This window comes from Aspergillus pseudonomiae, assembly GCF_009193645.1.
Source record: "Aspergillus pseudonomiae strain CBS 119388 unplaced genomic scaffold BDV37scaffold_43, whole genome shotgun sequence".
Lineage (NCBI taxonomy): Eukaryota > Fungi > Ascomycota > Eurotiomycetes > Eurotiales > Aspergillaceae > Aspergillus > Aspergillus pseudonomiae.
Genome location: NW_022476035.1, coordinates 119,275 through 133,645, shown reverse-complemented (window position 1 = coordinate 133,645; position 14,371 = coordinate 119,275). Strand labels below are relative to the sequence as shown.

At 47.0% G+C, this 14,371-nt stretch overlaps 3 protein-coding genes across 3 annotated transcripts; 1 reads left to right on the top strand and 2 right to left on the bottom strand.

The window, feature by feature from the left end:
* The first annotated feature begins 238 nt into the window (after positions 1–238).
* On the top strand, positions 239–4,541 carry BDV37DRAFT_251153 (PXA domain-containing protein). Its single transcript, XM_032082261.1, has 2 exons — positions 239–1,761; positions 3,391–4,541. The coding sequence occupies exons 1-2, from the start codon at positions 368–370 to the stop codon at positions 4,085–4,087; spliced, it is 2,091 nt and encodes a 696-aa protein (XP_031940413.1). The 5' UTR covers positions 239–367; the 3' UTR covers positions 4,088–4,541.
* A 2,128-nt stretch (positions 4,542–6,669) lies between these two features.
* BDV37DRAFT_148632 (uncharacterized protein) lies at positions 6,670–7,629 on the bottom strand. Its single transcript, XM_032078934.1, has one exon. It carries the CDS (start codon positions 7,310–7,312, stop codon positions 6,821–6,823), a length of 492 nt encoding a protein of 163 aa, XP_031940412.1. The 5' UTR covers positions 7,313–7,629; the 3' UTR covers positions 6,670–6,820.
* Positions 7,630–8,151: 522 nt separating this feature from the next.
* BDV37DRAFT_251148 (uncharacterized protein) lies at positions 8,152–9,316 on the bottom strand. Its single transcript, XM_032082260.1, has one exon. It carries the CDS (start codon positions 8,792–8,794, stop codon positions 8,504–8,506), a length of 291 nt encoding a protein of 96 aa, XP_031940411.1. The 5' UTR covers positions 8,795–9,316; the 3' UTR covers positions 8,152–8,503.
* Between the last annotated feature and the right edge of the window lie 5,055 nt (positions 9,317–14,371).

Genomic DNA, 14,371 nt, shown 5'->3' with positions numbered 1-14,371 from the left:
ACGGATAGATAACTCAATGAGTACTCAGGGGCTAGATATTCTCATGGACTTGTAAGTTGGCTGATCCATGGATGACAATGGCGGGGGAAAATCACTGATAAGGACCCCTTATCGATATGAGAAAGCCCTAAGCCCTGAGCGCATCCCAAAGAGGAATCTCCCCGTGGAGCAACAGCGTCATCGCATTCGCAGCTTCCCCGGAAAACTTCCCGAGAACTGATTGTCCTGGACTATTGGAGGTGTTTGACGTTTACCCCTTTGTCTTATCGACAACGGCTTCGATGTGACATCCCACATTCGCTATATTCTTACCGTTTCAATTTTTCTTTTTTGGAAATCTATCTATAGACACTGTCACTGGAATGAAATGAGCGGCGAGCCTTCTCGTCCGGGGCTCCATCCGCTTTCACATCTCAAAGCTGGGCCGACAACATCCAGCTCCAAGTCAACAGCTTCGGCAAATGTGCGGCCATCTTCGCGAGCTTCACATCGACCCCGGTTACATAAGGCCTCGAGCCGGGATACTCAGACTGACGCGACGGGCGACAAGGCAACTGCCGCTTTAATCCGTCGCGTCCTATGTTCGCAGGCGGGTAACTTTGGAGGCGCATCAACATTACAGTCCCCGGAAGAACTGTTACCTCCACTTACAAGCTCGAATGAAGTGGATTGTCAGCTGTATGCCTTGATCGCGGTTATCATTAAAGAATTTGTCTTCTCCTGGTATTCAAAAATTACATCAGATCAGGTTCTCGTCAACGAAGTTATCCAGGTGATTGCGCATTGTACGCGGGCAGTGGAACAGAGACTGCGCGACACTGATGTTTCACAGCTCGTTCTGGACGAGATACCGGCTTTGGTTGAAGCGCATATTATCTGTAAGCGTGGAGCTACAATACTCTTTCTATCTATCATCTTCGGACGGTTGAGCCATATCTTTACTAACAAGCCTTTGGAATCAGCGTACAGACTAGCCAGAGAACAGCCTCAACTATCAGGTCTTACTCCCTCTGCTCGCGAGATTTATCATAGTCTCAACCCTCACCCGGGCCTTTCTCCAATCCCAGACCCGACGGATACCCACACCATCACCCAGCAAGTCGATAATGAAGCCAGATATAGACAGCTATTGGTGAGTGGGGTGTTGGCTGTGCTTCTGCCAACAGAGGATTTAAAGAATGCCTGCTTGCGGACGCTAGTTTGTGATATCTTGGCAGATCTAATAATTGGAAATCAAGTTAGTGGGAAGATGTGTGAGGGGTGGTTCTTGTGGGAGAGTGTCACAAATCTGATTGACGTGGTGGGAAGTCGCCAGAGTCATGAGATTGATGCAACAACTGCAGTACCACATAGAAAGAATCAGTTACAAAAGTTTGACCTGCTATCTCCCCAGGAAGACGTCCAGAGACATCATTCGTCGTCAAGTGTCCAATTAAGGGTACCTGACTGGGTGTGGAAGATACTTCAGTTCGTCTTCCTAGCCTACGTGACCTTACGTTTCATTGTGACGGGCATTTTTCGCGTTGCATCCACTCCAGTGGCCTCGTCCTCGTCCTTTACCGGTCACGCAAACGAGGCGCCCGCTCCATGCAACCCTCCCCTGAAGCGTCCCGTTCTCAATTATGGACTGTACGGCATGCTTTCGCAACTACTAGATATTCCCCGGCGGATGCCATGGTTGGCAGGGCTGCTCGCACTCTTTCAACACTTGATCTTGGCGGGTCCAGGTCGAATAGGTGACACTGATAGTGTTCTTGACAGGTGAGTTGTACATTTACTTTGAGTGTCTTTTTTTGCTTTTCAATTTTCCCTTCCCTTTTCTCTCATTCTCGCCAAGTCACCCGTGCTTCTTATCGCGGGTTTATCAGATGAGATGGGGTAACTTTAGGAGGGTGGGAACTTTAGCTGTGGAGAAGCGGTACGGTACGGTTCGATATCCGAACCATGATCGACGCTGGTACTGGAAAGTACCCTTTCTGTCAGGGCATCTAAGACGAGTCATTGGAAGATGGTCAAGAAGCCCAGCGGGACGACGATGCAACTGATGCGCATTGCTCGCATGCTGCAACGATCACTTGATCTGGGTGTGGATGCACAGGCCATCTTTCGTTTTCCCAGTTTCTGGTCCTGATTCGCCCACTGGGCCCATGCACGACCCTTCTTGTCATTACGAGGCGTGACCGGCGCGTACTGGTAACTTACCGTGTTCGTATTTGAGTTACCGCCGAATTACTCCATAACGATGAGCCTATCATCATAGCGTGATGCTATTATTATTATGATGATGATATGATGATAGTCGTCATACTCTTCGCCCCTTTTCTCGCCTGTCCTCTCAAACTACGGCCGGAAGGTTTGGAGTTGACAGGTCACTCCCTGCCCGAAATTGGCTGGGGCTTCGGCCATTCCGAAGTGGAAGAACGTGTCCGCTCCCCTGTCAATCAACTCTGAATGGGCTGGCCCGTCCCTTTCCGTCCCGCTCGACTCCATTATCCGTGCAACGCCGGCATTCTGGAAACATTATCCACCGAACAATGGCCTCAAAGAAAGGAAGAGCCCAAAAAAGAAGTATGAGAAAAGAAAGGAACGATGGGGAGACAATCCCATGGCCTTCAATGGACTTGACAATGCTATTGGTGTTGTGCTTCACCTCCAACGACAAGGAAGGTCATCCGTTAATCCTTATTCCCGAAAAGAGGGCGCATTTGAGTTCGCCGTTCATAGACCAACGCTAAAGGATGATACATGAAATGAATCATGGCGATCATCCTAAGATTGGTTGAAGAAACAGCCATGCGACTTCGAGGGATTGACATGGATAGGGTGAAGTTCGCTTCCCTTCCTTAATTTTCGAGCCAATCAGCGAAATACCTCGCGGGGAAGATTTTGAATTCGAATCCCGGCTGCGGTCACCGGTGTTTAGACGGCCTTATGAAGCCTATGGTACGGCTCGGAAAGAATGCCTGCTCTTGGGGATGCGTGCGAGATGACGAGTGGGAGTCTCGCCGCCTTTTCCACTTGTCGTCATCTTCAGCATTGGGCCCTTGTTAATCGCACCAATCGATGGCCCAAGCTCCTCACATTGGCCAAGCCGATCGCATTCGGTCTCCACTCAGCCATTCTTCCTGTCTTTGTTTGACTTTTTTTTTTTTCTCTTCGCGGCAATGAGTGACCCTCCCTTCATTCGGCGTTACACAACTTCCTTTCTAGGCAAAGGACCTTGATACTCTGAACCGCTTCTCCACAGTCTGGGGTTCGACCGCTTACCATGTCCGACCTTCCTCCGTCTGTCTGTGTTGCGCAATCTGACTGTTGCTGATTTTCGTGTCTCTCGTTTGGAGCGTCTGGCTAACCCTGGCCCGAAAAAATTTTCATGGTTGACTCCACTAGGTTCCTCCACGAGACCATTCAGAATCATGTCTTGACCCCCACCTTATTGCCCAATCTCCTCCGCGCGTCCAGGGCGGCACTTTTCCCTTCAAATGCTCGCTCAACTCAGGCGGCCGGCGCGAACCAAGACGGCGCTCCGGCTCCGCATTTGCCCGCACAACCGCCAGCGTCCCCTTCGGAAATGAGCCCGCCTAGCGACGCCGCTGGCGCAACTAACGCCAGCAGTAGCGTCTTAACGACTAGTATTTCCGCGACTGCGCCTTCCTTATCGCCGGAACAGCGTCCTACCGCGGCCGAAATCGCTTCTATCAAGCGAAGGTGCGCGGTAAGCATCCTGTCATTGGTCCCTCGTCCCATTGCGCAGCGCTTCTTGGGTGTTCCAGCGAAAATTGTCATTGGACAAACGCCCCCTGAGCGCCAAGAGCATTTCAAGGCTCCCAATGCACAGAACTACCAACATTCGGAACCAGTTTGTGCCTTATCACCTGACCCATTATCAGACGATGATCTGGAAGAGTCGCTCCTTCTCGTGGCAATTGAGAACGACCTCCTGGATCTATTCGCCGATGAGTATTGCAATAAACATCTAATCTACTCGATCATTGAAACCGTCCTAGCAAGGCTTCTCCCCGAGCTATCGGAACGCAGCTTAACAGAGTTGATGGAAGACCGGGGCGTGTCTTTAGACAGCGACTGAAACCCACTTAAACCGACAGAATATAATAACAACAGAGAGATATAATATAGGGCCATCTCACCGAGAGTGAACAATAGCTTAGTGAACCCTGATCCGTTTGGGCAGAAGTTTTAGAACAATAGATCAATCGCATTAGAGACAGGCACAGGCACAGCCTCGGCTAAAATGAGAGTCGTGTTGCGCAACAGAGAATGATATTTTTGGTAGACCGATAACCTTATCAAACCTGGTTAGGGTCTCAGGCCTCCAGTCGGTATTCATGGATCTCGTTCGGTTCATGCATATTCTGTTCCCTTCTTCGGGGTCACAAAATGTGACCTGCAACGAAAGCCCTGTCCCTGTCCCGTTGCATTGAGGGCTCAGGGGTTAACGGACGAAATTAACACAATATAATACGTTAGAAATTATTACAATGTAATCCATCGTATGCCGTAAGAATTGAGAAGGTGGGAAAGGGAAAAAAAAAAAAAAAATAAGAAGGTCGTCTGCAGAACAATTAACAGGTGGCGTTGGCTCACGGCGGGGTTCGAGATGCAGGCAGGGTGTATGTAAGTGAGGCACCTAAGGCACGAAGAGCCCAATGAAATGCACCTAATCGGTCAAACCATGCAAGCCCCATTTTTTGTCGCCAGGGACAAGGCACAGTGCGTCAATTGGAAGAAATGTACAAGGAATTAGATCAAGGAAAAATGACGCAGAAATTGCGGTGAGAAATTAACAGTAATGGAACCTTGGAAGAGAGACATAAATAAAAATCAAATAGAAAAAATTCCAAAAATCACACCATGCGAATGATAGCCCATAGTTTTGCATGTACTCGTTCCGATCCGTCCGAAAACCCTAAATGCTGATGAATGTAGTGATAATAATGGTCCCATGCAGTTTCGCGTGAGCGATTCCAGTGTAGATGATGCTTGTTCCGTCTGAACAGTCTCGAATACAGACAAAGAAAAAGAAAAAAGTGAGGGGGAAAAAGGAAACGGCGGAAAGAGCAAGAAATAGAAAAGAGTAATGATACCAGAATAAACCCATTAAGTCCATGCACCATAAAAACCATACTCCACCGATGGACTGTGAGCTATGCCATGCCATCTGCTAGGATCAGAATCAGTGATTGAATACAATCGAGGTCGCCCTCTTCACATGTGTATCTTCTGATTTTGCTTTTCACATGAACCTCAGAAACTGTTGTGTTGGCTTAATGAAACAGGGAATCATCGAGCATGGCGTATAGATGCAATAAGTTCAAGTACAAAAAGCCACCCAAAAAGCAAGGACAAGGGAAAAATGCTGCATCAAGATGGGGGGAATGTGAAAACATATAATAGAGCCAGTAAGAATTAAAATCGTCTGCAGTTAGTTAACTGCTAGGAAATAGTAGGTCGTATACTCCCACGTTATGGTGATTTGATCTTATGAAGTATGGCCCAACGGAAGATATTAACCAAGGCTGCGAATACTTCGCTTTTTGTGTAAATGTGGACCGTCATCATGCTCATCAATGCGAGTAAGACCCCCAGGGAGCGTAGTCTGTTGGGACTTTGCGAGTTCCAACCTTTCCATTAACCCTCCAATGGTTAAGTAGTCTTGAGCTCCTAGACCGGTGGGTTGGTGCTCGAAATAGTTCATCACCAATTCTAGGGCCCTCCGAGCTTCATCCTGGGTTGGTGATCCAGGTGAGCTTACAGGCGAAACTGTAGTTGATTTCGGAAACAGTGGTGGATAAATTGATTTCGCCTTGATTTCCGGATTGCTCCGGTTGCGCTTGATTGTGTTGGACGATGTATCGAGGCTAGGAATAGCCTTTGGGTTGTACTCATCCATAATTGGTGATTCTTGTAAAGTGGCTTGCTGCGGTCCAGTCTTAGGCGAAAGCTGATCAGGCTGCTCATCAGGCGACAGCACACTGGGATCGACGCCAATGAAAGGGAACGTTTGGCTCCGTGGTCTAGTCGAATTGTTATCCAGAGATGAGTTGTGTGATTGACTAGCGGGAGTGAAGGGACTGTCTGCTACTAGTGTTGATGTTGGACTGGTCACGCTGGCGGAGACAGAAGATGTAGTATCAATAGAGATGGTGCTTGTAGTGTGCGCGTTTTGATAATCTCCCAGAAGATCACATAGACTATCTGGCCCGAAGTTCTCCTGGCTCTGGGTGGGTGACAACGGTGAAGGGGTAGCAAACCCCGTGGGAGAGATAGGCGAAAGGACGCTGGGTGACTGTATGGCAGATGCTATCGCCGAGTTTATACTCAGACGCCTGGGGCTTTCCGGTTCACTCTTGGCGCTGAAAGAGCTTTTGCGGGATTTCAAACCCATCAAGTTATTTTTATGTTTGAACTTTTCCAGCCAGCTTGTGCTCAGCACTTTTTCTTTGCCATCGGAACTACCACATGTGTTGGCGAAGAAGAGAGCTTTTTCCCTGATCATCTCATCACTGAGAGGATAGCCGTGACGCTGGTAGTTTCTCACCCAGTTAGAAAGAGCCTTTTCTATATCGGGCACTCTTCCCTTGGCTCGTTTGATGGGGGAACGTGTTCCATCATCGGGGTTGAGATACTTCTCTTTCTGACGGAGCACTTTCGACACCGTACTTTAACAGATGGATAACGTGTCAGAACAGGATTTACTCAAATCAGGATCAGAGGGGATTGCGTGGATTTATTACCTTCGTTCCACTCCGAATATCGCTGTGCATGTTATGTCAGTCATGATCTACATGAAGAGAAGAGATTAGCGTGAAAACTGACCTCCAATGTCTGTTTGCTTGGCGGTTTTGTTCTCTTCATGATACAGGCACATACGCCGACGATCATCATCCGTAAGCGTCCTCCGTGGTGTCGAGTTACTCGTTGATGACTTGCGAGGCGGTGGCGGTGGAGGCGGCGGCGGTGGTGGATTATGTGTGACTGGCGATACCGCTGCTGGTATGGGTACAGGCGGCACGCTTCCCTCTGGAAAAGGGAGCTGAGGGTGAGTCGACATCATACTGGGCCACGTATTCGAGGGCATAGTTAATGGGAGTGATGCATACGGGGGTGGTACAGATACCCCGTACGCCGACTCCAAAGGCAGCATGCCGTACCCAAACCCATGGTAATCAAGCGGTGGTGACTGTTGCGAAGGGCTGAAACCGCCCAAATCCAGCCAAGGCGACTGGGTATAGTCGTTATCTTGGGCGTGTGTGCTCTCTGTGTCCATTGCAGCAGAGGCGAGGAATATCATGAGAGCACGATGCAGAAAGGAGAAACGAAAGGGGGCAAGCTACTCTGGGAGTGGCTTCGGCAGTATTAAGACAGGCTTCAACCAGGCCGTCAACCGATATAAAGAAAGCGAAGGAGACAATCGGGGTCAATGGGCAGGAAAAAAGTAAGGCGAGCTATCTGAGAAAGTTGGACCTTCTCTACATCCAAGAATAGTATAAATGAGGATGCATGTTCAGCACAAAGAATATGCGATTACACAAAGCTGCCGTGAAAATAGTAAGAGTAGTAGTAGTAGATATGTGCCGATTTGGAGCAGCAACAAGGCGGTTCCCACGAGGGAGGAGTTCCGGCAGCGCCTGGATGCCTGATATCTAACCCGAGTCACCCACAACCGAATGTATGCGCACAACGAGAAGAAGCATGCAGACTATATTATTCTTTTTGGTACAGGGGGGAAACGAAATGAACGGAGGGGCAATGGTGGGTGCGGGTAAGGCAAAAAAGACATAAAACGGAGTTAAAAAGGGTCAGACCGGGACACAGGCCCAGGGACGATCAGGGAAGAAGTAGCGAGTAGTAAATAAGGATCATGGAGGAGAAGGAGAAAGTGTAAGGAAGAAGATAGATGTATACTCCGTACTGACGAGGTAAGTATGGATGGGATGGAGTCAAAGGATGTACCTCTTCATCTGGGCCCTGTGGTTGGTTGCGACTGGCCTTTCCAGTCCAAGCAAGTCGTACCTGATTCGATGGTCGACCAGGACCAGGTCTTGCATTTCGGCAGGACCATCTTTAGCACTGCCTATTTGGTGCCTGTCAAGAATTCATTTAGAAAAAAAAGAAAAAGAAAAATTTTTTTTTTATAATAATATAATAATAAAACTTAAGAAAAATAAATAACATAAATCAATTCTGGAATAACAAGGGTAATAATTGACAGACACGAAGAGCTACGACCGACGGGACAGGCCAGATAGCGTACCATACAAATAAAAAGACTAAAACTTGCACGGTGATTGGACAGTGCTCAAAAAGTAAAAAAATGAAAGACAAGAATACTCTTGGAAATGGTGGGGGTATCCGCCCCTGATTGGTTGTGGGCTAGATTACAAGGACAGGGATATCTGTCGAGCCCGAATACCGCTAAACCTCGTACTGGCTCATACGACGCTCAGGTTGAATACTGTATCAACCGTGACATGAATGTTTCCTACCAGATGGCTAACGCGGTTGGGAATAGTAAGACTTGTGCTCTATGTGAGCTTGACTTGATGTTATGATAGATGGAATTTCGCACTGCGGAAATTTCCAAGGTGTTACACCAAAAGTCTAGATAAATGAGAGAATCGGGTAACTTGGACAATTGCCTATTCTGGTATACTCCAGGCAAAAATTGTGGGAGCAAATTGGGTACCTGATTTGCAGCCTGGAGGTGGAGCGGAGATGCCAGAAAGGACGAGAGGAGAAGAAAATAAAACAAAAATACAAGAAAAAGCAACATCCAATCCAGGACATGTAAAAAGAAAAGCGGGAAAAAAAGAGAGAGGGGAGAGAGTACATACTGCGCATCCTATTCCTTTTCCTTTTTTCCCTTGAATTTTTCTTTTTTCTCTCTTTTTTTTCTTTTCCTTTTCCATTTTTTTTTTCTCCCTTTTCTGCGGGTTTTGCTTTTTCGTTCGCTCCTTCGGGGTTCCTGTCAATGATTCTCTCCGTTCCGTTAGACAATCTTCCTCGAGCCGGACGATCCTGTAGCACCTCGCGGGAGAAATCTCAAGTGGGTAATCCACGGTTTCCTCGCAGAAACGATCGTCCTCAGACGAAAATCATATACGGAAGTAAGAGTTTCCTCTCAGCAAGCCAAGATCATACTCACGGACGGGGAACGGATCGATAAACCGCTGAACCTAAATGCCCGCATGACATACCTTAGAGATAAAGCGAAGATTTCCGACTAGACTGGCGACCGACAACCATCTGGGAAAGGCCCAACGGCTTTTTTCCTCCTTTCCATCATAAGCTCCGCAGTGAGTAATAAGTATCTTCATAGTTTGGTACCGAGCTCCCCCGTCCCTTCGATCGTTCCTATAGTGCCGGCCACATGTGAGAACGTGGAGCTTTGAGGGGGTAAAAAAAAATTAAAAATAAAAATAGAAAAATGGAGAAATGGAAAGTGAGAAAGCGAGGAGAGAAATACCTTGCCACACACATCCAGGATGACAGAGTGACCCGCAGTAACTATCAACATCGTACGCTTGACCATGGATTGGTGTTGAATCAACAACAGAAAGAGGAAGATCTTTCGGTAGCAATTTGCGATGATGAAGCCTCATTTGACTAGTCTTTCAACAAATGGTTTTCGGCGGTGTCAACTTTGGGTAGGAAGGCGCTATGCTACTTCGGGGATGCTCTCCTTCGCAAAGCGACAAGAAATATGCGAAAGCAAGATTCACTTTGGGGAGAGCCAGTCATTCCTAGGTCAAGGATCAGGACCTCATTAATCCAAATAATCAACCAGTGGTAGCAGCGCCAGGCCGATCTGCATCGTACTTTGTCACGAGAAAAACGTCAGGAGATGGTTTTGCCAGCCAATGAATTGCCGTAAAGTGATTCCAATTTATTTTCTGTGACATGGGCTGAGCAAAGACTGAAGAGGAGGGTTCGTCCTATCATAAGAAGTAGCAGCGGCATGGTTCGGGGCTTCGGTTCGTCTAACACGACTAGATAACTTACTTCGACCACGGTACACTTTGAGCAGGCGAGTACTTCGTCCTTACTACTACTAACAGGAGGGCGTGAGGAGCTAGGACCCCACGGGGCCCGCAGCGGTCCACTCCGGGCCGGCAACCTAAGCAATGCAAATCTTTGGAAACGAGACCAATTTGGATTGACCAAAAGGGACAAAAGGAGACGGACGAGTGGAGTGCGCGCCCATTAATTAGTGTGAGGGCAAAGAAAGAAAGTGGCCAATTTCGAGGTTGGCGAATGGATTGGTTAATTAATTGTCATCTATGTGAAAAGGTTAGTCGTAGGAAGTAGTTACTAGTCCTAGTAGTTAGCTCCAGATATGCAGATAATGATCGGACGTTGTTATTCGGGGGTTAGAAATTAGCAGTCGAACTGACCCTAATCGTTATAGTTTAGCCTCTTGTGATTATTAGGTTCAACCCCCCAAGCATTCCTGACTCGCCATCGGAACACACCCCTATGCCCAGACGGTACGTTCTTGGATGGTACTGCATTGGAACAATCCGTCTGACTGGTTGCTTGACTTCTGGCGGAAAGTCATTGACGGATGATTGCGGTACAAGGGTACGGCTGGTATGCATGCTGGAGGTGCGACCCGGGTATGCTCTACGGGATGCGGCGTTCATTAATGCATTGTACAGCCTTACCAGGGCTGGCCCCTTCGAAGGAGATCGCCTTTGTACATGATGTACTCCGTACTAACCACAACATACTATGGCCCTGTCTTAGTGACCTACCCTAAGTAGTTGAGAGTACGGGACGGGGAGCGCGGAAAACGTGATCGGTGCAGCACTAATTTTTCATCAATCATCCATCCGCCCCGCTTGTTCGGATAACCACGAGGGCTGTCAAGACTAAGTTATTGTATGTAATACTGTGTCAGATTCCCAGCTTAGACCTCACCTTCTTTTCTTTTTTTCTTTTTCTTCTCTTGGATCCACTCGCCTGCTACGCGCCCTTGTGATCGAATAGTAGGCAATGCTGGTAGAGATAGGGTTCGAAGAGGAAAATGACACCCGCGTTCCGCACTGTAGCTCACCCAATGTGGACCCTATTCTCGACGAACTAAAGATGGGGGGAAAAACAAAATAACCAACTAAGAGGTGGAGGAAGATTTCATAATTTGAGTCACTATCCGTGAATTAGCAACGTGACCACGGTATTCCAATCGGTCTGCCGTTTCTCGTCGCTGAGAGGCTGGGGAAGCCAGCGGCCAACAGAAAATCGCTACCCGATGCAGGAAAGAGTTAGCATGGGAAGTCGAGACCATGGGTTGGAGTCAACACCATTGCTTCTAGTGTAAGCAGAGAGATTGCCCCTCTTTACCTTTTTGTAATTCTTTCGCGCCTTTTTTTTTCCCCCCTTGACTTGTTCAAGGATATTTAGATCAGTCAATAAATCCGCCTGGGATGGGGTTTGAAATAGTAAAAGAATTGGAATTTTGCAACTAAAAGCAAACTATTGCTAGTGGATCAATAACAATCTGGCTGAGAATGACTGAAACTGGAACGAAGGGCCGGGTGGTGCGACGCCGAACAAGCCCTAATCCGAGAAATGGCGTTATGATAGCCTTACCGTTGTATGAATGCCAATAATAGAGATCTGTCAGGTACGAAGGGCAGTGCAGATGTCCGATCGCTCGTTTGGATATCAGCCGTGGACGTGTCATGTCAAGGTACCCCCAAATACGTAGAGATGTACCTCAAGGTACACAATACTCCGGTGTATCGTAGCTCTGACGTTTGTATAGTGGTACGGGGTACGTGAGGCCTTCCATGCAGGAGCAATGGCGATATACGCCCGCAAGGCCCTTGTCGGAAGATGTCCGAGCTCAGATTTGCATCAGTTAACCCAAGAGAGTATGACATCAGTAGAGCTGAAAACTGATCCGATCGAAGCAAGTATCGTATCGAAAGCCTAGGCAATATCCACTTCGATAGTGTAGTACGAGCAACTTCCAGATCCGAGCGTTGTGGGGATAGAGATTGTTTCTCTGGGACCCCTATGTATGTAGAGGAAATAGGCAGTATTATGGATCGTACTTCGTACTTAGAACCAGGATATATTGAAGCTAAGCAATCAGATCTCCAGCATCACGTTCCCAACAAATTAGTATATACCAGCCTTTGGGAGCATTCTTTGTCTAGCACAGTCACAACTCATTGACCACAGACAGTGGCTGTCATGTGGCTGCCTCGAAGGATCCGCGATATCCATGCTAAAAATGATACAAGGAGCGCGGAAGGAAAACATGTAAAAAAAAAAAAGAGAAAAAAAAATGGAAAGAAAGAAAAAAAGAAAAAACGAAGAAAGAAGATCCCGAGTACTAAGCCGTCACCGACAGTTAGAGATATGAGGGCCACCTGAAGGAAGAAGGAAGAGACGTATGCAGCCTCCACTTCCTCGCATACTACAGACAGTGTGGTGGTAGAAACACGCATCTACTGTCATCTGACAAGCAGATTTTCACTCAGATTCTTCATCTAAGACAAACAGTAGCACCTTATGAAATAACGAGCTCTCAGACATAGTACTAGCAACTTGGTCAATCCGTTGAGGCTGTGCATTAGTTAGCATTGGAGAACATCAGATCTCAGGGCAAAAGCCGAGTTATGCTACCAATCACGAGTACCTATCAGGCACAAAACTTGCTCAGACACGACCCTCATTGCACTCTTTTGTATCTTCGCTGATCATCATTGCCTGTGTACTTGTCTCCACGCGGCCACTACGGCTCTACTTTGACCTTGGTTGATCCTTTTTTTTTCTCCTCTTTTTCTTAAAATCTGGACTATGATTATTAATGTTAACATTATTGTTTCGACGAACCTCCTCTGCCCCTCGCCACCAGGTCAGGATTCAGGGCGTTTAATAGCGCACCATCCAGGTATAGAGCCAATCTTTTAATCGTCCCGAATCAGTGCTACTTGACCACTGAACACCGCCCTGTACGACACGCAACTCAATGAGTGCATGAATCAAGGTTCGAGGGAGAAACCCCTCGAAGAAGTATAGTCCAGCGAGCTGGGAAATAGACAAATACAACGTTGTAGAGTGACCGAGCTTGAAATTCCCGCGCAGACCGCTTGTCCCAAAAAAAAAAATAAAATAAAATAAAAATAAAAATAAAAAAAAAAAAAAAAAAAAAAAAAAAAAAAAAAAAAAAAAAAAAAAAAAAAAAAAAAAAAAAAAAAAAAAAAAAAAAAAAAAAAAAAAAAAAATTCATAGAATACAATAAAAAAATAACTAAATAATATCGCTGACGGTTAATTATAGACAGGGTATCTCCGTTAAGTACATACCAAATGGATGTGTATGTAGGTACTATACTCCGAGGAAAAAAGTCCCAGCGTGCATTATCAATTTCGACAAATAAGAGCCATGATTGGTGGTGTCAACGATAAATCTCTGCAAGTTTTCTCCTTCCCCTCCCAATTTCCTTTTTATTATCATTTATTATTATTATTATTGTTTTCATTATTATTCAATTGAATTCGCCTGGTAAGTTTTGTTGGGCTGGTAGGATCCATGGATCTGTCCGGCGGAACCGGCAGAGTAACATGGAAACATGGAATGTAAGGGAGCTGGTAGGCTTTTTTTACGCGATCACTGAATGGGTGGTATGTACTCCCCCATACTATAAAGTCAAGTGCCGAGTGCAACCCGCGAGAATGGAAAGGGAGAACGAGACATTTCCATAAGTGGATAGAAATCCAGATGCAAAAGTTAAGACCTGACCATTACTGCCAACATCTGCAAATTGACAGGAACTTGTCGGATACGGATCATGTAAGACAAGAAAAGGTTGGGTATTAGTACCTGTTACCGAGTACTAGTATGGAAATACGACTACCCCTCCTGCGTCGTAACCCGTCAGTACCGGTAATAATATACTCGGTCGAATCAGAGATCAGAAAAAGAGAATGAGTACTAGTAGTAGGACAGAAAGGGGATGCATAATGCGCCCGTGAGCAGAGCAACCCCGGACCCTGCACCTGCAGGCGCATGATTAGTCGCAGAGATATACACTGACACTCGGGCCTACGACGACTAATAATCCCGTCGTCGGCCGTCATGGCGGCACTTCACTGCCGATTCGTCGTCGATGGGGGTTTCATGGTATACTTCAGTTTAGGATTCCGCCATGGATACGACCAGACTGCAACCCTTTCTTTTCTTCATCTCTGTGGGGAAGAATTCATGGATATCTCTGGACCACACCCGTTTCAGACAAACATGCCACCCAACAGGATCGCAATACTACTCGATCCCGCTAAAGTGCCTCTGGAAAGTCTGTCCCCAAGCTGTATAGGGGTGGGTCACCTTCGCCCAG

Bases quoted from the DNA above. Each gene is read 5' to 3' on its own strand.
- BDV37DRAFT_251148 (XM_032082260.1), bottom strand. From the start codon at position 8,794: ATGTTGCTTTTTCTTGTATTTTTGTTTTATTTTCTTCTCCTCTCGTCC.
- BDV37DRAFT_251153 (XM_032082261.1), top strand. From the start codon at position 368: ATGAGCGGCGAGCCTTCTCGTCCGGGGCTCCATCCGCTTTCACATCTC. The intron at 1,762-3,390 runs GTGAGTTGTACA...TGACTCCACTAG, and splicing joins ACTGATAGTGTTCTTGACAG to GTTCCTCCACGAGACCATTC.
- BDV37DRAFT_148632 (XM_032078934.1), bottom strand. From the start codon at position 7,312: ATGATATTCCTCGCCTCTGCTGCAATGGACACAGAGAGCACACACGCC.